At 42.3% G+C, this 22,712-nt stretch overlaps 1 protein-coding gene across 4 annotated transcripts in view; it reads left to right on the top strand.

Annotated features, from left to right (window-relative positions):
• The window catches only part of rcc2 (regulator of chromosome condensation 2), a 53,639-nt gene extending 31,643 nt beyond the window's left edge, over positions 1-21,996 (top strand). For 3 of the 4 annotated variants that reach the window (XM_069918996.1, XM_069918998.1, XM_069918999.1), the window contains exons 7-12: positions 1,109-1,275; positions 2,348-2,528; positions 6,517-6,622; positions 8,479-8,551; positions 12,038-12,115; positions 18,082-21,996. In XM_069918996.1, coding sequence (XP_069775097.1) covers positions 1,109-1,275; positions 2,348-2,528; positions 6,517-6,622; positions 8,479-8,551; positions 12,038-12,115; positions 18,082-18,186 — 710 coding nt within the window. In that variant the 3' untranslated portion in view covers positions 18,187-21,996. Of the gene's footprint in view, positions 1-1,108; positions 1,276-2,347; positions 2,529-6,516; positions 6,623-8,478; positions 8,552-11,196; positions 11,325-12,037; positions 12,116-18,081 lie in introns of all 4 variants that reach the window. The other variant, XM_069918997.1, reaches the window with a different exon arrangement.
• The last annotated feature ends 716 nt before the right edge of the window (positions 21,997-22,712 follow it).

The raw sequence follows: 22,712 nt of genomic DNA on the forward strand, positions 1-22,712 counted from the left end.
AGCAGGGAGTCGCCGACGCTGAAGCCTTGGACCCAGCTCTGTTTGGCATCTTCCTTAATTTATGGATTTGTTCCTTGGCGATTGGAGTGTTGTAGCAAAGTTTGGGTTGTTGCTGGGAGGCTTGGTCACCATGCATATGGTATGAAGATTGCTCCACTAATGGAAATTTGTACATTTACTTCATTATTTATTTGTTTATTGTTGTACATGGCTGGGGGCTCTGAGGGATCAAGTATTCCATGAAGAAGTTGATGGTCTAAAAAGTTTGGAGACCTCTGATTTAAGATAAATATTCTTCCTAATACTGGAACGTCCTCAAAGGTCAGGTTTCCACATCTGATCCCCTTGAGTTTGCATAATGGCCATTCAGTTATGCCCCTTCGTGCTGCTTGGGCATCTATTTAGTTACGCTTGCTTTTTGCTATTTTTAATTTGTGTACTGTGATGTAATTTGCTTCTTATGGGCCATACATTTTAATGATTCTGAAGTGGTGCGTTCAATCTTGTGTGGTCACAACTTTGGTCTGAATGGGTCCTTTGAGGTGAATGGTAGTAAGTAGTTTTGTAATCTAAATGTGGCCACAATGTACATATTTTATCCAGGGTTTGGCCTAAATATCTTACTTGCCTTCCATTGGAAGTGGAAAAGCAATTAAAATTAAACTTACGAGCTATTCCAGGCCTGAAGTGTTTTTTCCTTGTTAGGAACATGTTGGCTATCTTGTGCTAATTGAGCCATTTAAAGAACCCATGAACATCTAAAATGATATTTCAGAGATCTTTTTTATTTAAAAAAAAAAGAAGCATTTCTTCAATAGACACACTTAATAAGCACATATACCGTGTCCTGATTTTTTTCTACTGTAATGGTTTACCTATGGACCCAATCTGGAGTATATATTACGAAAGGTTAAAAATAGCCAGAGTCCAAAGAGTTAATGTGTCCAAAATAAGAGGCTCTTTGTACCTAATGATTGATCATTGTGACTGGGAACACACGGGGGTGGGGGGGAAGGCAAATGATAATAATAACAAATTTTTGAAAAATGTCTTATTTACACAGAATGCAGCAGAGAGGTTGCTAGTAAAATTTACTCTTGCCATACAGGTCACAACTCTGATGGAAAGTTCATTGCCAGAGCCCAGAGAATCGAGTTTGACTGCGAGGTGGTGCCGCGAAGGGTTGCCATCTTCTTGGAGAAGACAAAAGATGGACAAATCCTACCAGTGCCCAATGTTGTTGTCCGTGAAGTGGCCTGTGGAGCAAACCACACGGTACGAGTTGGCGACATGTGCCTGGGATGGTCTTGCTGAACAAACTTGTATGACATGTTCTGGGCTTTGGAAACCCATCCTCCCTGCTGATAATGGCCTGTTAGCATTCCCTTTCTCAACGTGGCCCCTCGTGTACGGATTTAATCCAATAAAATAATTTGAATGGAATAATTTGTGATTAAAGGACTGTTTAATGTTTAGGATTTCAGGTTTTTTCCCCCCTGGAAATTATGCATTGAAAATAAGTTAGCTTGTACAGTCAAAACCCTGTTATCTGGCACCTCTGGGAATTGGTAAAGTGAATTTTCCGATTGCGTGATTGGTGAACTAACGGCGATTTTAAACTTTTTTTTTAAACCTATTTTGATTTTTTTTTTGCTGGTTGCTTGAATTCTGGGTAACAGGGGTTTTACTGTAATATGAACCAAATGCAGGCAAATGGGACTTACCCTGGAATGCCTACTAGGTCAGCATGGACAAGTTAGGCCAAAGGGCCTATTCCATGCTGTATGATTGACTCACTGTGGGGGAGGAAGAGCCGGGCTGCAGCAGTTTGGGGGAAACAATGGCCACTTGAGCAGCGATGGGCTTTCAGTTGCCCAAAAATATTACTGCCCACCTGGATGCGGGACACTCTCTCATCTATCTGAGGAGAAGTTTGTACTGCAGGTTTTGGCCAGTCTTCATATTTTGCATAGGAAGAGCTTGCCTGCTGTGCTGTAGGTTCACGGTTCAGCGGGCAACTTTTTGTTTGTGATTTCTGGTCAAGGGTCCGCTCCTGAAACATCTTTTCCCACACACCTCTGACTGAGCAGCATTTTGTACACGTGTTAAATACGCTTTCAGTTACTTCTCTGTTCCACCCCAAATTCCAATGTTAATCTCGGCTCACATTGACTTTCTCCGTGGTTGATGATCACCTGCCCTGGTTATTGCCACTGAAGTCGAGTTGGCTGCTCCCTGTCCATCTCCGTGGCTGTAATCCATTGATTAATTAATGTGTGCAGGTTCTGCAACAGCCTTACAAGAAGAAGAATAGTCCCTTTTACTAATCAAGACTTGTCTTTTTCAGATTGCTCTGGATTCACAGAAGAGAGTGTTCACTTGGGGATTTGGAGGATATGGCCGCCTCGGGCACTCTGAACAGAAGGATGAGATGGTCCCACGTCTTGTGAAGCTGTTTGACTTCCCCGGTCGTGGTGCTGTACAGATCTGCGCAGGCAACACCTGTTCGTTTGCAGTAAATGAAATGGGTTAGTGATTTATGATATCTTCAACTTTTATTTTTTACGGATTCATTGTATTGATTATTTCTGGATGTAATGTTATTTAAATAGCAAAAAAAAAGGTGGTTTTGGCCATCCTCATTTATCTCCTGGTCGATATAAATCTCTAATCTCATTTTGGACCTTGAAACTTTTTATACAACTGAAGATCGAATTTACCCAGGTTCCACTCGAAGTGGAAGAGGCTTGATCTTTTGTTAAATGTTTCGTCCTGTTGGTCGCTTTACTTCAAGCAGTCTTTTTTCTTTATTTGTGAGTGAAATAAGGAATTTAGATTTCAGCTGTAAACCTGAGTCCTGCCTCGTTACAGCCTCCGAAAAAGATACTAATCTGTGCCGCCTAGCAACAGTGAATAACATTGGTATGTGAACTGTAGGCTAGTGTGTTTATTGTCACACACATTGGACAATGTGCACAAATTCTTTCTTGCTATTCTTTTTGGTACTTTAAAAAATAAACCTTGCACTAAATTAAATTAAATTAAAAAGACAAATATACAAAATAGATGCTATGCAATTCCTCCTCGTGCAAAAATAGTGACTTGTCAATATTGCAGAGAACCCTTCTGTGGTGTTGGAGCCGTCCAGATTAGTATAACAAGGGGAGATGTGAGAGCCCAATTTACTGTTGGAAAGAAACTGTTGTGGAACTGTTCTGTGCGTTTTTTGAATGATTTCTGCGTTCAGGAGCTTGGATTGGGGGCCCATCAGTCTTCTCACTGCTATCTTTGAGCTGAAGTGCAGTGGACCTCGGGCTCCTGGCGGGGATCTGCAGGAATCTCGGAGGGGAGGTGTTGGTGATCAGTAGTGGCTGGAATTTTTTTTAAAAGTCAGGAATAAAGCGGCGGCATAGTCATCGTGAGCAGGAACACGGGCGTGGGGGGGGATCGAAGCGGCGACGTGGTCATTGTGACCGGGAACACAGGGGAAATAAAGAAGTGAACACACCATGAAGGTAACAAAAAGGCATGGAGAAGGAAAAGAATAAATTGACAAATCAATGTAAAGATAAACATTTTCAAAGTCAATATTATTGACATTATTTTGTAACATCCGATTTTACTTTGAAATGCAATAAAAGAGGCTTGAAACTGGTAATTTTGTGTGTAAATTTTCAAATGGGGGGGGTACCTTCCAAGTGCGCCCGCCCGGCTCGGTAAGGGGGTACTGCACCCCCTTGACCCCCGCTGATGGCCTTGCGCAAGCACTCTGCTCTTTTCTTTGACCTCACTCACGTGCCTGATAAATAAATTGGAGGAAAAATAGGAGAAAGTGAAGTAGTGTCTGTTCATTGCCTGGTTAGAAATCAACGGTAGTGGGGAAGAAGCTCGGTTTTCGTCCTCTGGCTCCTGTGCCTTCTTCCGGTTGTTAGCTGTGTGAAGAGGCTGGATGGTGAAGGTCCTTGAGGATTGAGATTTTTGTCAAATTTAAGACTGTCTCTTGTAGATGTCCTCTTTGGAGTGGAAACTGATCCCTGTGATGAGTCTGGCTGAGTTTACAACCCTCTATAGCCTGTTCCTGTGTTGTGCATTGACACGCCCATATCAGAGAGTGGTGCACCAGTCATAGCAGCGAGAAGAGGTGATGATCAAGGTGAATGGGGGGGGGGGGTGTCTTCTTGAGGTAACATATCACACGGATGCCTTCAGTGGGTGCGAGTTGGAGCTTCTAATAGACCTGGCTTTGTTTGTTTCCTTCTGGAGCCTTCAGCATTCCTGGGCATTGGAATTCCCAAACCAGGCTGTGATGTGGTCTGTCAGTCTCTGTTCTATAGTGCAACCTGTAGAAGTTTAACAGTATCTGACAAGGTGCCAAATCTCCTCCGACTCAAAGTAAAGGTGTCGGTGTCCCTCAGTGTGCTGGCTCCAGGATAGATGGTTTGAAACATGGGCTCCCAAGAGCTTGGCGATTCTCACCCTCTCCACCTCCATCCCATCAATGTGAATGGGTGTATGGACCCATGGTTTCTCCTCCCTAAAATCAAAAATGAGCTCCTTGGTGCCATTGAGAGCAAGATTGTTGTTCTGGCACCAAGGAGTTCTACACAGCCAGATTCTCCCATCTGCATTCTGCCTCATCGTTTCCAGCAGTTTTTGTCTGTAGCATGTATGTGTGGATAGTCTTTGTTTTCTGTTTCTACTAAGATGCCAATGTTTGTCACACTAATAGTGTACTTCAAGCCTCAGATGTAATAAGGGTGACATGCTTTAAATGTTTACTTTCTTTCTCAAAATATAGGACAGTCTTCGAAACTTAAGAATTTCACCTTAAAATCAGGGTCATCCTATACAAAGGGTCTTTCTTACAACCATACCTCGACACCCCTGCCATCTTCCTGATTCTGTTGCGATCTCATGCATGGCCTGTTAGTTATTTGTGATGTCTCTGTACAGGCTCAAAACGCCCAGTTAGAGGAGCTCTCAGTGGTTTATTTTAAAATGTGTAAATATCAACCTTTAAGTGACAATTAAAATGTGTTTTACTTTTAATAGCATCCACTGGTCAGCGGTAAGTGCTAGATTTTTGGTGGGTGGATGGGAGAACATGGGCATCTTATGTAAAGGTTATCGCTCAAAAGCATAATTTTAGGCAGAAATGCAGGTCGTCCTTGTACAGGGGCACATACAGTAAATCTCGACTGGCGTGATTCTGTTCAGCATTCTATTGTTCATTTGTATGCTAAACCAGGAAGCTAAGAACGTCTCAGTAACTGATATGAGTCACCACTGATCCAATCTGTTTGGGTCCTTACTGCAAATTTTTGCAAAGAAGTGTCATAATTAAGTGCTTATTAAATGGCTAATTATTATAATTTTGGCTCCTGTTTGACTGGCAGCACTGTTTGCCTACATAGCAGGGACTGCAGCTCAGAAGTAATTCTTATGGTGCGATAGACTTTGAGATGTTCCCCTACGTCAAAGGTGCTCTGTGATTGCTTAAGGTAGTATGTGGGTGGAAAGATAAAATTTGAAAACCATTGTTTTAATCGGCCCTCAGTGACTCGTTATGTGCGTGGTTTCATAACTCCAAAGGAAATGGCCATTTTTCTCAAGCAAACTATTTCAGTAACAATTGGGTCTAGAGCAGTGGTTCTCAACCTTCCCTTCCCACTCACATTCCCTTGCTAATCACCGAGCACCAATGGCGTAGGGATTACTTGTATGTGAGTGGAAAGAAAGGGGTTGAGAACCACTGCTTCAGATTATGCGTAAATTTCACTCTCGCCCCTTTGCTTCAGAAAGGAATATTGTATTTTTGAATGGTCAATTTATTGAATAATTTCACAGCATTATTTTGGGGCCAGTATTGGTTAAATATTACCAAGTTAATGAACTTGATGGCTTTGTCAAATTTATTGTTCAGGGCTCTTCCTTTGAATAAACATGCTGCTGTTGTTTGCTGATGTAGTTATTGTAATTCAAAGATGTACTCTAAAGCAGTGGTTCTCAACCTTTTTTCCTTCCACTCACTTACCACTTTAAGTAATCCCTATGTCATGGGGTGCTCTGTGATTAGCAAGATATTGCTTAAGCTGGTATGTGAGTGGGAAGGGAAGGTTTAGAACCACTGCTCTGGACCCAATTGTTACTGAAATATCTTGAGAAAAGTTGTCATTGGGCCATTTCCTTTGGAGTTCTGAAACCGTGCACATAACGAGTCAATGAGTTAAGATTAAAACAGTTTTTCTTCAAACTTTCTTTACACTCATGTACCACCTTAGTAATCCCTTACTATGGCACCTATGGCACAGGAATTATTTAAGGTGCTATGTGAGTGGAAAGAAAATGTTTGAATATAAACACAAAAGTTTTCAATTTTGACCTCATTCTTGCATATCAAGCTTTTATTAATGCGATGCAAGCCCTTTTTTTTCCAAAAAATATCCAGATAGAATCACTGGAGAAGTTGGATTTATTTTTCTTTTCCTTTCTTTCCCCCCCCCCCCCCCCACATAGGAGGCTTGTTCTTCTGGGGTGCAACCAACACCTCCCGTGATTCCACAATGTATCCCAAAGTGGTGCAGGACCTGTGTGGGTGGAAGGTTCGAAGCCTTTCCAGTGGGTGAGTAGATGGTTCGGAGCCTTTCCAGTGGGTGAGTCGGAGGTTCGGAGCCTTTCCAGTGGGTGAGTCGGAGGTTCGGAGCCTTTCCAGTGGGTGAGTCGGAGGTTCGGAGCCTTTCCAGTGGGTGAGTCGGAGGTTCGGAGCCTTTCCAGTGGGTGAGTCGGAGGTTCGGAGCCTTTCCAGTGGGTGAGTCGGAGGTTCGGAGCCTTTCCAGTGGGAGAGTCGGAGGTTCGGAGCCTTTCCAGTGGGTGAGTCGGAGGTTCGGAGCCTTTCCAGTGGGTGAGTCGGAGGTTCGGCGCCTTTCCAGTGGGTGAGTCGGAGGTTCGGCGCCTTTCCAGTGGGTGAGTCGGAGGTTCGGCGCCTTTCCAGTGGGTGAGTCGGAGGTTCGGCGCCTTTCCAGTGGGTGAGTCGGAGGTTCGGCGCCTTTCCAGTGGGTGAGTCGGAGGTTCGGAGCCTTTCCAGTGGGTGAGTCGGAGGTTGCTAGACAGTGAAATACAAATTCTTAATTGAAGCTTCTCATTTTTGACTTGGTCATCTGGACTAAAAGGATTTTATTTGCCACTGACCCACAACAATTATCTAAGCCATTCGCTTTTCCATGTTTGGATTAAAAAAAATACTTAAATACCTACCAGCAAAGTGGAATTCCTAATGTTAAATCTTAAAACTTTTTTAAATTTCAGATTGCTGGCACTGTAGTTGAGACTGATCTTTAATTGGTGTCACTTTCAGTCCATTTAGTTCATGTGCTTCCAGAATTTGGACTTGATGGTAGGGTGGGAGGGATTTTGGAGTTGGGGGGAGATGGCGGGAAGTGCAGGGAGTCACAGAAATGATGAAACCTTCTCCCACATGTCAGGCCTAAGAAGTCGTGGGTTCGAGAGTGCCTGCAGCGCATCTTACACACAGAATGTTTTTGAAAGGAATGACCAAGGTAAAAGGTGGCATGTCAATCAATGAGGCGGCACTGAAAACCACTGCCATTGCAGGGGAAAAATTCTAATGAGCAGCATTAGAATTAGAAAGTTCAGATGTTTCCAGTCCAGAGCACTTCATCACAACTCTATGAGAAAAGGGTTAATGAAGGTAGCAGAGAAGGTATGGGAGGGCATTGGGTAAGACCGAAACATTTGGTTGGGTGAAAGTTGATGGCAATATGGCAGCTAAGCAGAAGTTGAGGTCAGATTATGGTTTGTCGGTAATGTCTGCTCTGGCTGACTTGAAAATGTCCAGAAGGTCAATATAAAGCTTTTTCTCATGCAAGCAAAGAATGGGGTGCATAAGATTTGAAGAGTTCCTTATTTGGTTGCAGCATGGCAAGATGGAAGATGAAATGGTTAATCGTCAACTTTTGCCTTGGGCCTCGTTAAAATGCAGAATGCCACAAACCGAGGTTTGAGTGACCGGTTGGAAGTGGCAGGCAATTTATTGGGTGAATGCTGTGGAATGGCAGATAAAAAAAAAAAGTGGCACAATCAACCTGCTACATCACTGCCCCAGTGACCTTGGCTCAACCTTGACCAACCTGCTGCTTTAGCGGCGTGTTGTCCTTTCCCTCTGACCAATGGGGATTCTGCCTGCTGCTTTGTTTTCTTCCCACTTCCCAAAGATGTGTTGATCGGTAAATTGGCTACTGCAAGTAGCCTGCTGGGTGGGTGTTGGGAGAGTCAAGGGGAGATGATCATCGTGCAAGAGAGGGGATTGCAGGCAACGGCTTGTTTGAGCCCCTGAGACAGAAATCGGGTCTGGAAAACGAAAAGCCTGGTTATGCTGTTTTGCTTGTTCAGGTTGGTGAATACCGAGCGAGGCTTGACAGGGGATGTTTTCAATAGTGTGGATTGTCTTTTTGTTTGCAGGAAAAGCAGCATAATTGTGGCGGCGGATGAGAGCACCATCAGCTGGGGACCATCACCTACCTTTGGAGAGCTGGTAAGTGCCATAGCGGTAAGAACTGTGGCGGTAAGAATGTAACTGGAGCTTGAAAACGGAGACCTTTCTGAGCTCGGTTGCACGCAAGAACATTTTGGACTCGTGACCTCTCAAAAACTACACTTTAAGCTTGGTGTGATCAGAAGGGGGAAAATGTACCAATTAACCATTGAAAATGAAGTGAGATCAGCTCTTTTTTAAAAAATGCGATTAAGTTTTCTGGTCTACTCTTGGGGTGACTTCAATTGTAGAGCAAGTAAATGAGAACCTTGTTTTTTTTAAATTTTTCACACCATATTGACCAAAGTACACAGACATTTCCCTCTTGAATATACACAGTGTCATTTTCCCCCCCTCCCTCCCTCCCTCAACCTCCCCCTCCCCACTCACTCAACGTTCAACCTAGATGATACATTAAACCCATTAAACAACGTCGTCACGCAATGAAAATAAACAAGAAATGTGTGTCTTCCACTTTTACACACTGGGTCAGTTCCTTTCGTCGTCTTCTCCATCTGTCGTTTTAGGTGGTGGAGGTCCACGGTAGGACTTCTCTATTGCGTTCCATGTACGGTTCCCAAATTTGTTCGAATACTGTGATGTTATTTCTTAAATTGTATGTTATTTTTTCCAATGGAATACATTGATTCATTTCTATGTACCATTGCTGTACTCTCAGGCTATCTTCTAATTTCCAGGTTGACATAATACATTTTTTTTGCTACAGCTAAGGCTATCATAATAAATCTTTTTTGTGCTCCATCCAAATCAAGTCCAAGTTCTTTACTTCTTATATTACTTAGAAGAAATATCTCTGGGTTTTTTGGTATGTTACTTTTTGTGATTTTATTTAATACCTGGTTTAGATCTTCCCAAAACTTTTCCACTTTCTCACATGCCCAAGTTGCATGCACTGTTGTTCCTGTTTCCTTCTTACAGCGAAAACATCTGTCTGATACTGTTGGGTCCCTAAATGAGGACCTTGTGATGGGAAAGAACTTAATCGTGAATCAATGCAATGGCATGATGGCGAATGGTGTCTTTACGTTTGTTTAAAATGATTAATAATATCCACGTATATGGGGTTGAGGTTCAAGCTGATTGTCGAGCCATAATGAACTCTGCCTCTATTGCAAGGAACCATTCTGACTTGGATCTGGTACTCTGAGAGTCAGAAGACTTCTTTGTCCTTCACCCTGAACCATAGTGTAAACTTACTATGCTAGTATGTTGACTCAAGGCCACATCATAATCTAATGGATTGCTGTGGGCTTGTTGAGAATCTTTGGAGATCTTCCATCTAATTCTAATAGGATTTATTTCTCAACCTTCTCCCTACCACCCCCCCCCCCCCAAAAAAAAAAACCTGGAATAAATCCATGTTAGTTTAATTAAGTTATTCTGGTGCCTCCATTGAATCTGCAGAGTTAACGTTGGTTTGCACTCTTGGTGCAACCTTCCGATTAAGCTTTAATGAATGAGGGAGTCATTTGATGTGGGCGGGGGGGGGGAGGATTATGGCTTGAAAATCGGTGCTACTGCAATGTTGGGTTGGGGGTGGAGAGGTGTGTTGGTGAAGGAACAATTTTGAATCGAGGTGAGAGGGGTCATTTATAAATAGAAAATGCTGGGTGTGCACGTCTGGAAGAAGATTTTAAAGATCTTAAGTTCCCCTTGCTTCAGGCACCTGTATTGGCCTATTTTGTGTGGTGCTCAGATCAGGTGGGAAGAGTTGTGGCTAAATAAGTGCCTCCACAGTGATGCTGGCCTTTTGCCTCTGTTTCCAGAGTGCTGATTATAATGGTGAGTTTGAAAGAGTTTGTAAATGTGGAAGGGGAATGTAGCAAGAGAAATGTACCCACTTCTGACCTTCATTTAGATTATCAACAGGGTTGTAAATCATTGGTAAAAATTTCCAGCTACAAATACTCCACGACTTGTGATGGTCCAAAAGATTTTTCAAAGTTACGATGGTTTGAATCCGTACTGTACCTTGAATTGTCAGTCTCTCCCCACAGCCCTGTGCCGGTCCCCACACTGATTCCACTGCACTGCCTTGCTTTCTCCTCACAGCCCAGTGCCGATCCCCACACTGATTCCGCTGCCCTGCTTTCTCCTCACAGCCCAGTGCTGGTCCCTACACTGATTCCACTGCCCTGCTCTCTCCTCACAGCCCAGAGCTGGTCCCCACACTGATTCCACTGCCCTGCTCTCTCCTCACAACCCAGTGGTGTTCCTCACACTGATTCCACTGCCCTGCTCTCTCCTCACAGCCCAGTGCCGGTCTCCACACTGATTCCACTGCCCCGCTCTCTCCTCACAGCCCAGTGCTGGTCCCTGCACTGCCCTTCTCTCTCCCCACACAAATCCCACTCTCCTTTTTCAACGCTTTTTGACATTCGATGGGAGTGCTGGAACGTCACCGCATCATCAGAAGTTGAGGACAACCTCTATGCTGTGCTATTTATACAATTTAAATTTACTTTTATTTAAAACCTCCAGTGCTATTCAAAAGATGTTGGAATAGTTTGAAGAATTTGGTGGAGATTTAGAAACGAGCAGTGAAGGAAGAAGCTAAAATTTAGGCTACATTTTATGCCATGGAATAGGGAGGGATTTTTGGAGACTGTTTTGTTGCTTTTCAGGAGACATCTGGTGGCAACCCTCTGGAAAGGCAAGGACAGTGTTCATATTTTCCAACTAATATCAATGGTGGAACTGTAATGTACCATTTTAAACCACCTACAGCCTTGACTGACACCACAACCAAATGGTAATCCATTTTAAATAGATTTCTTTTTACCACGATTTAAACAAATAGTATGCAAGAGATGTATTTTGTGTCCGATTTATAATATTCATACCTTTTAGCTTGTTTCTAAGGCAATACACAGATGTGCTGGAGAAACTCAGCAGGCCATGCAACATCTAAGGGTAAAGTAAAGGGTAACCAACGTTTTGGGCATGTGCCCCCTTCATGCCTGTCAAAGGGCTCGAGCCTTTGGATCCTATGGATGCTGTGCATGACCTTCTCCAGCACACTTGTGTTTTGTGCTCAACCCCACCATTGGTAGACTTGCTTGATTGTTTATAGGATGAGGTACCTTTCTTGGTGGGGCTGCATATGATGGTCCTGGTATAATCTGAAACCAGATGTGTAACGGCACAATACAGGAATTTTGCTGCTACACGGGGAGTCCAAAAAGGAACGTGCAGGAAATTTGAGTCAATTCCTGCCCCGTGATTTATCCTTGTAGGACCCCTACAACTTCTTGGAGGAAGCCTGAAGTGTAAATTGTACCGGGAAGATTCGTTGTTGGTCATCCACTCAACTGCACGTCCAACCATCGGGACTGTTACATCGGGTACTTGCAGTCTAAAAAGGCGCCCAGTGTGAACGGCCGCACGGACAGTATTTATGTTAATTTTTTTTCTGTGATTTTCCTGACATTGTATTCTAAAAACCATAATAAACTAATTTTGCAGGGCTATGGAGATAACAAACCAAAATCCTCCACTACCGCACAGGAGATAAAGACCTTGGATGGTGTTTATATTGAGCAGGTAAGGGAACCTCCTTTAATTTATTTTTTACCTTCAAACTGTCAAGAATATTAGGATATATGGCATAAATCTTTTGAGGACGTAACAAGGAGGGTGGACTCGGGATTGCCAGTGGATGTGGTGTACTTGGACTTCCAAAAAGCCTTTGATAAAGTCCCACACAGGAGGCTAGTTTGCAAAATCAAAGAGCATGGTATCGGGGGGTAGGATTCTGTCATAGATAGATAGTTGGCTGAGAAATAGGAAACAAAGGGTTCGGATAAACGAGTCATTTTCTGGATGGCAGATGTGACGAATGGGGTCCCGCAGGGGTCGGTGTTGGGCCCTCAGTTGTTTATCATTTATGTAAATGATTTGGATGAGGGGATAAATAACTACATATGCAAATTCGCAGATGACACTAAACTGGGTGGTAGTGTGAAATGCGAGGAGGATGTCAGGAATTTGTAGGGGGTCTTGGATAGTTTAGGGGAGTGGGCGGAAAGATGGCAGACGAAGTTTAATGTGAGTAAATGCGAGGTTGTCCATTTTGGAGGCAGAAACAAGAGAGCAGAATATTATTTAAATGGGGTTAAGCTAGGGAGTGGGGTAATGCAAAGGGATCTGGGTGTACTTGTTCACCAGTCATTGAAAACAAGCGAGCAGGTTCTGCAAGCAGTGAAGAAGGCGAACGGTATGTTGGCTTTTATAAAGAGGGGATTGGAGTATAGGAGTAGGGAAGCCCTCCTGCAGTTGTACAGGGCCCTGGTGAGACCTTACCTGGAATATTGCATCCAGTTCTTGTCCCCATATTTAAGAAAGGACGTACTTGCTATAGAGGGAGTGCAGCGGAGGCCTGGGGTGGCAGGATTGTCATATGCAGATAGGTTAGAAAGACTTGGACTATATGCGATGGAGTTTAGAAGGATGAGGGGAGACATGATTGAGGTATTTGATTATCAAAGGGCTTGACAGGGTGAAATCAGAGCACATGTTCCCAATGATGGGTGAGACTAGGACTAGAGGGCATAATTTAAGAATACAGGGAAGGCGGAAGAGTCACGTGATGGAGTAGTGGCCGATAGGAGAATTCCAGCCCTCTCCAGAAAAGAAGGAAAAAAGTGGGGGAAAAAAAAGAAAAGCCCCAGACACAAATCACAACAAATAAAAAATAAAGGTGTGGATAAAATGGCACCTAAGAAAGAAAAGCCAAAAACAATGGGAAGAAAAGAAGAAAGAAAGACGCCAGAAGAGACAGGTGAAGGCCTCACCTGCATGAAAAAGCAGGGACCCACCGTGGAAAGAGGAGCCCACTCCATGGGGTTAGTGGAGACTCCGCAGGGTCGCGACCCACCGACTGCAGGACTGCAAAGATGGCTCACAGAGCCAAACAGAGGTGCGCAATGCGCATGACAAAGACAACACCAACGGGGGTAGGGACCAGCTCTGGAGTGAAACTCCAGAACACGAACAGCTGAGAGAGGCCCGACAGCAGGGCTCCCAGCTGGAAGATAAAGAAAACAATGGGAAGGGGAGGGGTGAGAATGAAAAAAGGAAACTAGAGACACAACAGATAACCAACCCAGAAGAAGAGGACCAACATCAAGAAACCATGGAAAAAAAAAATACCCAAAAAACTGAGACAAGCAGCTCAACAAAGTCAGAAGAGACACAGATACAAGGAAGAGAAATAGAAGACACAAACCCAAGAGTAGACACAGGAGAAGGAGAACACCAAGCTCTGCACAGAGGAATAGGAGGTAAAATGAATGGACAGTACATAGATTAAAAAAAATTTCAAGAACATATGAAAGCATTAAGAGAATGGCTGACACTAGAATTTAGTGAAATAAAAAAAATGAAAAGTACAGAAGAAAAAATGAGTAGAATAGAGCTGGTCATAACAAATGTAGGGAAAAGATTAGAAAATGTGGAAGAACGTATAATGGCGGTAGAAATGGAAGTGAACAACTTAAAAAGAAAATTGGAAGGAAGTGATAAAGTTAAAGAAACACAGGAGTTGTTAGCTCAGAAGATGGATATAATGGAAAACTACAGTAGGCGAAATAATATAAAGATAGTGGGCCTCAAGGAAGATGAAGAAGGCAAAGATGTGAAAGAATTTATAAAAGAATGGATCCCAAAGGTTCTGGGAATGCCAGAAATGCAGGAAGGAATGGACATAGAAAGGGCACACAGAACACTAGCCCTGAAACCACAGTCACAACAAAAACCAAGATCCATTTTAGTAAAATTCCTGAGATACACGACAAGAGAAAATATAATGGAGAAGGCAAGGAATAAAATGAGAGAAGACAAAAAACCACTGGAATACAAAGGTCAAAAAAATTTTTTCTACTCAGACATAAATTTTGAGCTCTTGAAGAGGAAGGAGTTTAACGCAGCAAAATTGATCCTATGGGGTTGGTTATTGAAAGGCTATAAATTTATGTTAAGATATCCAACGGTGCTTAAAATAGTTATCCCGGGGCAGCAAACCAGACTGTTCTCGGATCCGGAGAAAGCAAGAGAATTTGCAGAACACCTGCAAGACAGAGAGATGTAACAAGAACAAAGAATGACGACAAACTACATATAAAGAAGTAAAAATAATGTATAAGTAAGAACTAAAGGAGGGAAGTAAGTGAGAAGGGGGGGGGGGGAGAGGAGGGGGTTTAAAAAAAAAATTAATTAATAAATAAATAACCAGAAAGAAAAATAGAAGAAATGAGGAGGATCTTTGTTATAATGGGAAGATAAAAGTCTTTTCTGGAGGGGGGTTGGGTGGGAGAGAAATAACAGTAACTTCGAAATCAGTTGACACTTGCGAACGGGTTCGCAGTCAGAAAGTAGAGGGGAGTTGTAGTTGCCCAGCAAGGGACAAGGGGCGACTCAGAGGGGGGGGGGGGGGGACACACTTGGGGTTAAGGGAATTTTAGATATGGGAATGGTTGAAATATTTTGGGTTAGAAGTGTTGTCATACGGTGCGTTCAAAAAAAGAAAACAGAAATGAAAATGGGGAAAGGTGGTGATGAGGAAGTGGAAATGAGATGTAAATAAAGTATGAACTAGCCATGTTGAACTATATGACTAAATATTAATGAAATACATAACCCAATTAAAAGGAAGAGGCTATTAAATTTACTGAAAAAATAGATATAGCATTCGTGCAGGAAACTCATCTAACTGAAGTGGAACACAAGAGATTAAGGAGAGACTGGGTAGGGCACGTAACGGCAGTATCGTATAATTCAAAAGCCAGAGGAGTAGCTATATTAATCAATAAAAATGTACCAATCAAAATAGAAGAGGAAATAATAGATCCAGCAGGGAGGTATGTAGTGTTAAAATGTCAGATATATTCAGAACTCTGGAATTTGGTCAATATATATGCACCTAATGAAGAAGATCAAAAGTTTATGCAATATATCTTTTTGAAGATTGGATATGCAGGGGAATATATTGATAGGAGGGGACTTCAACCTTGATTTGGATTCAAAGATGGATAAAACTGAACAAAAGACTAGCAGAAAGAACAAAGTAACCAAATTTATGGTTAAATCAATGCAGGAAATGCAATTTATGGATATATGGAGGAGACAACACCCAAAGGGGAAGGAATACTCATATTATTCGAGTAGACAAGGATTGACCTGTTCCTGTTGTCAGCCCATATCCAAGGGAGAGTTAGGAAAACGGAATATAAAGCTAGATTGTTATCGGATCACTCAGCCCTGTTATTAGCAATAGAGCTGGAGGACATCCCAATGAGAATGTATAGATGAAGATTAAACTCCATGCTACTTAAAAGGCAGGATTTTAGAGAATTCATTGAGCGTCAAATTAAAATGTACTTTGAAATAAATACAGAATCAGTGAAAGATAAATTTATACTATGGGATGCAATGAAAGCCTTCATCAGAGGGCAGATAATAAGTTATGTAACTAAGATGAAGAAGGACTACAATCGGGAAATAGAACAGCTGGAAAGGGAAATAGCAAGTACAGAAAAAGAATTAGCAACAAGGGAAGATACAACAAAAAGAAGAGAATTGGTGGACAAAAAAATAAAATATGAAACACTACAAACGTACAAGGTGGAGAAGAACATAATGAAAATAAAGCAGAAGTATTATGAGCTAGGAGAAAAAACGCACAAAATACTAGCTTGGCAGCTTAAAACAGAACAAGCTAAAAGAACGGTATTGGCATCAAGGAAAAAGGACAAACAAATTACATATAACCCAACAGAAATCAATGAAAACTTCAAGGAATTCTAAGAGCAATTATATCAAACTGAAAGGAAAGAAGAATACAGGGAAGGCCATTTAAGACAGAAATGAGGAAATTTTTTTTACCAAGAGAATTGTGGATCTGTGGAATGCATTGCCACAGGGGGTGGTGGGGGTGGATTTGCTGGATAGATATGAGTTGGATAAGGCTCTTGTGGGCAGGGGAGTTGAGGGTTATAGGGATATGGTTGGGGTTGGTTATTGAAAAAGAAAGATCAGCCATGATCCGATAAATGGCAGTGCTGACTTGACGGGCCAATTGGCCTACTCAAGCACCTATTGTCTAATCTTTGCCGACTGGGATGACTTGAGCTTTTCTAACTAGAGCAAAGAATATAAAATTTAGAGATGGTGGCTGCAATCTTAAAGAAGATTCAGTGATGTTGAAAGTGCATCTTCCACTACAGTGTGATCAATGTACACAGACTTCTAGAAAACGTTTGCTTCTTCGTATTTTTTTTGACCTAGTAAAATGGCATTTCCATGTTCCTCGTGATGGTGGAGTCTAGGACCAGAGGGCACAACTTCAGGATAAAAGGTCGTCAATTTAATGCGGTTTAAAAAATCCTTCTTCAGTGCTTTTTTTATTCTTTTTTTTTTTTCTTTTTTTTTTCTTTTTTTTTTTAACTTGTTTGCCGTGGGCGGCAGTGAAGAGGGGTCATTGGGTGTATTTAAGGCAGAGATTGGCAGGTATTTGATTAGTTAGGGCATCAAGGGTTAACAGGGAGAAAGCTGGAGAACAAGACTGAATGGGAGGATGGATCAGTTCATGATTAAAATGGCGGAGCAGGCTTGATGGGACTGCTTCTGTTTTTTTTATCTTGTGATTTGATCTTGTTAGAAAAGCTCTAGGGTGTGGATGGAGATCTGTGGAGTTTTTTTTCCAAATCCGTTGCCAGAAGAGATGGCAGAGGTAGATAAAATTGCAATGTTTTAAGTCTTTTGGACAGGTACTTGGGTAGAGGGAAAGCACTCAAATTGGATTTAGTGTTAAAGAATCATGGTTGGAAGGGGAGTGGTGCTTCAAAAGGGCCGCTTCTGTGCTGTATGTTTCTGAATCTGTAGTAGTACTGGTTTATTTGAGTGTGAATTAATGCTACCATGTCACAGTTGTGTGCTCAAGTCCCACCATAGAAACTGAGAGCTCAATCTTTAATAGGAGGGAATTTTTCATTCTCAGGTGATCGGGCTTCAAATCAAAGTCTCACATTTTTCTCCATATCAGAGATGGTTTATAGAACGTTTTTTACCCCTTGTCTAACTTTTAAATTATATCATTGCTATTTTTGGGTACTCAGCTGGGTGTTAATTAGCTGCAGCATTATGTGACTTCAAAAATACCATATAGATTTTGGGACATCTAATTTTTAATTTGGACGTACAGCATGATAACTGCTCCTTTTGGCCCATGAGCCCTTGCAGCCCAATTAACCAGTACATTTTGAGGGGGTGGGAGGAAACTGGAGCACCTGACGAGAACCCACGCAGTCACAGAGAGAACGTGCGAACTCCTCGCACGCGGAGCCAGATCCAAACCCCGGTCCAGATTGCTGGCGCTGTAACGGCGTTGCACTAACCGCTACAAGGTGAAAGATGGAGTATAAGCGCGAGTCTTGAGATCTTTGCCAGTCACCACCTTGAGCCCAGTTGTGCTTTGTAAGGAATAACTTGTTACTTGCTTTTTCTCCCTGCAGGTTGCTATGGGCCATGCTCATTCACTGATGATAGCAAGAGATGAAAGTGATGCAGAGAAAGAGAGGATTAAGAAATTGCCTGAATATAACCCGCGGATTATCTGACGTAGCCTGAGCAGCCAGACATGAAAGCTTCACTTGAACAAAGGCAGCTGAAGTTTACATTGCACTGGTCAATGAGATTTAAACAAAAAAAAACACACTGAACAGGGGAGCCAGGCAATGGACAACATCTTAGAAAGAGATTTTCCAATTCATACAAAATATTAGTGGTACTCACATGATAACAAATGCAGCTATGTAGTGTTTCCAGAGCAAATGATTTAACAATGCCCGCAGATAGTTAATTTTACTTGTGTTTTTTGGCCATTAAGTTACTGTTGGTTTAGTAATGGCCGTTTCCTGTTGATGTGTTGGGACTCCTTGTAATTTTTTTTAAAACCTGGGTTTGGCTCTCTTAATTGGTCAGCCAGCAGGAGTGGTGTACACAAGCTGAAACATTTGGAACCATGACCTTAATTGACTGCACTAAATTTATTAAGCTGGCAAGTTGCATTTTTCCACCTTTTTACCTCTGGCCAGGCCAGATATTGTGTATCTGTCATTCACTAAATTTCTTCTTCATTCTTTATGCAGGGCTTTTGTTTCAATTCATCTAACTGCTACAGTTTTTTTTTTAAAAGTCCATATTTATTATCAGAACATTTCTGTAGGGCAAGGCAAGATTTGGGAGGTTCCGTTGAGATTGCCCCTTGAGCTTTGGAGGAACAGTGCTCCAGTAAAGATTAAAACCTCATTGAAATCCACCTGCTCTGTTTTAATGAACTGCATTTTTGAATCTTTAGAAAAATGCTTGCATTCCATGCTTCTGACCACTGCACTTGGGCTGTTTTCGTTGCATCCAATGGGCCATGCTGTTCTGCTGTTGACAGCAGGAACACAATATACTTGCTATCAACAGCATGTGGTGTGAAAATGCCTTATTGTTGCCAACTCTGGACAATTCATTGCTACTAAGAAATATTAAGCTGGATTTGGTGATATGCTTAGTCTGATGCTAAGTAAAATCGTAATTTTGTTCCCATCCTAGTCCATTTAATTAAATATCATGTTGGGTAAAAGTTCTATACTTGTAAGCTAATGGTAAAGATTTTTTCTAACCCTACCCTTTCTCCTCTTTCTCTCTTTTAAAGGACAGTGATGTATCTAGGTCAAAACTTTGTGCACTAACTTTATCATCCTAAATCCCTACCATTTTGGATATATTTGTTAGATATCATTCAATAGAGCTTGTTTGTGACTTTTCCATCTGATACTTGAATATGCTGCGATAAAACCATTCCTTGGCTGTTTTTTTTTCCCCCCATTGTGGTGGGGTGGGGGGGTGTGCAGGGTGTGGTGGAGGGAGTGAAATTGACACTACAGTCAGAAAGAATTGAAAGGTCCTGAGGAAAGCAAGGGAAGGAAACCACCAGGGTTTTTAAAAAAGGGATATGACATTTCCCGTTTTGACCGAGTTCCAGTGGCTTAGCAGCTGGATCATTCTGATACCTTTGCTATTTCAGAGAATGGGTTAGAACTGTTTTTTAAAATTGTTTTATTAGATGAGGAATCATTTGCCCAACGAAAGGCTGTTTTGAAAATGTGTTTCTCTTGCCTGAATTCAGCCTCAACACTTGATGGCAAGCAGGTGGGCTATTACAACCCTTTTGACTTTCTTGTTGCATTGGTCAGCAGCTTTTCACATTTTAAAAAAATTGTATGCTGCTCCTTTGTTACTTAGTTCTGAATTCTGGTGTCTTGGTTTGTCTGAGGGGTTCCTCCTTCCTAAGCTGAGCTGCATGAATGAGACCAAGCAAACCGATAAACCTCTTATTTCTCTCTGGTAATTACCAATGTTCTAGGGCTTGTTGCCCATTGGCAACTCTTCCATGTTACTGCTTTGTGGCCTGGCCAGCTGTCATGTGTGCAATATTGATAACTTCTCAGTGGTGGCCAATGCAATGCGTGGCCATCCAGAACACCTCTGGTTTTCAAAGTAACCCATGCACCTAATTCTATCTATGCAAAACTGTGGCCCTGAGATTCTGAACCTTGTTCTTGCAGCCCTCTTTGAAATGGATTTAAAAAGCTTCCCCCCCCCCAAAGAATAACAAATCTGGAAGTCTGATGGCCAAGTTGAATAAGGTGGAAGGACCATGATGTTCTAATCACGTAACGAGAGGCAGAGCTGGGTGAAGATGAAGGATTCAGATGTTAGTAAACTGATATATCTAACGATAGTGCTTTAACTGAACCACAATTTGGCTGCAATTTTATATTTGGGATATATCTGGGGTGACGCATTCCATGATGCGGCCGCTGATTGGGAGGCGGTCCAACAATGTTGGTGCTAGCAGTACTGATTTGAAGCCTCGTGCTTCAAGATGCACCCACCTTTTGAGCTGAAAATTGTTGCCAGTTAACGAGCAAAAAAAAAATTTTGAATTTGCACCACGGTGCAAGTTGTTCTCAAACAATCAGGCATTTAAATGCATCAGGTTACAAATTTCCTGATTTCGGCCCTTACAGGAGTGGAACAAAATTCTGGTCAGTAAAACGCTGAATAAATTTTCGTAGCCACTTGCTTTTTTTTCCCCCCTCCCCTGTTCTAATTTGCCAGCTATCTGACTAACTGTCCCGGCCTTGGGATTGTAAAACCTCGCTAAGCCGCTGTGCTGAAAGCTGATAGCTCTGTAATGGGGAAAGTGTTTTTTATATAATTGATCCATTTTCTACAGTGAGACTTAAAACTCTGTGTGACTCTTCTAAATTCGTGTCTTCCTGCAGCAGCCAACGTTCAAGATGACAAATGTGAAAATTGGCCCAAATTTTTCTCTCTTCTTTCTTCTGGTTTCCAAGGTCCATACTCTGTAGAACTGGGTATAGATGTACCTCAGAACTTTGCAGGTGCAAGTTGCACAGAGAGTGCATTGTGCCCAGTAGCTGTGAGAACGCCCTCTTTTCTGTAACTGTTGCATGGCATTCCCCCAGACTATCTAAAAAATAAAGCAACTTGATGAACTTTGGAGTCGCTGCTATGTTTCGATGATACTGGCTGAAGTCTGGGTATCCCTCTGGGAAGTTTAAACCTGGCTCGTTTTCTCGAATGTTTCTCCTTGTGGAAAGACCAGCTATTGGTGCTGTTCAGTGTCTTGTACGCCAAACGGCCTGTAATCCTCTGCACTTGTTATTACTGAATGGGGAGTATTTCTTGTGCTTGTACAGGTTATTTCTAGTTATTCGCTCCAGATGTCTTCAACTTGACTGTGTCCATTTTAAATTTTGATACTGTAATTGGAAGTCCACTTGGACTTTGAATATCAATTTCATATGTTCACATTTGGAGAGATGTACATTCAGGTAAAGTAGCAAGTTCTTTTTTTTGGGGGGGGTGAGAAAAATGTTTTTGGTTAAAATGTGTTGACTGAGACTTGAAGCTATTGTTCAAACTCTTCTCACCAAACCTCACACTGCAAAACCCTTGGGGGGGAGGGGGTGGAATTGTTGGAGGAGTGGGGGCTAGAATCTTGCTGTTCTACTTTGGCCCCCCAAGTGAGGGCAAACCTAAATTGTTCATTGTATAACTATTGTGCCTGGGGAAACTATTCCACTTCAAACAAAAAAAAACAGTTGTGTTAATGGCTTCCCTGCCACCTCAAAAGTAATAAAGGAACTGAACATTTGCAAATTTTTGACATTTTCCAAGCAGCTTGTTTAGTTAGATTGGGAGGGAACCTTTTCTTTTCATGCTGGTTAACAGTGACTAGCCTTTTGGCATCATTAGGTTTAGAAAGTGGTTTTGTAGTTAATTAGTGCCTGTTCAGTGCTTTTTTTTTCCTTTTGTATTTCCTGCAATAAATTGAATAAATCTTGCCTTGTGTTTCCTTCCACTGTGTGAGACTGTGGATTTAGTTCTTGAACTGGCTTATCGATTTACAGCTGGTGAATTTTGAAGTGTCACTTGCCGGTAAATAATTTTATTTGACTTTAGAGCTACAGCACGGTCACAGGCCCTTTTGGCCCATGAGCCTGTGTTGCCCCAATTACAACCTCCGTCTGTACATTTTGAAGGATAGGAAACCCATGCAGACGTAGGGAGAGCAGACAGCGGGGGGGGGGGGGGGGGGGGGTTTGGATTCAGGTTGCTGGCATTGTAACTGTGGCACTAACTGTACTGCCCTCTTCCTTTAATTGTGTTGTGTAAACACTGGGCACTTTCAAATTGCAACACCCAGGTGAGATTACTGGGTCGTGTGGGCAGGATGCAAATAGCAGCACTTTCTGTTTAAAGTTCTCCTGAACACTCCCGGATGCCAGTCCACTCCACACCGCCACCCTGCTGCCGGATGCCAGTCTCTCTTTCACCTGAACCCCTCCCGCAGCACCACCCATTGACCCAGCCAGGAATTTCCCTGTGACATCACGGAGTAAACGGGTGAGCCATTTCCTCTTTCAAATTGCCAGAGGAGGACGCCTGGGTAAGTTTTATTGGTTTCCCTGACTACCCCCGGACCCAGTTGGATCCTTTCAAATACCTGGGTTACCAACCAAGCAATTTGCTTGGTTAACACCATTTTACATGGCAATTT

The sequence above is a fragment of the Narcine bancroftii genome, chromosome 2, assembly GCF_036971445.1.
Source record: "Narcine bancroftii isolate sNarBan1 chromosome 2, sNarBan1.hap1, whole genome shotgun sequence".
In the NCBI taxonomy this organism is placed as follows: Eukaryota; Metazoa; Chordata; class Chondrichthyes; order Torpediniformes; family Narcinidae; genus Narcine; species Narcine bancroftii.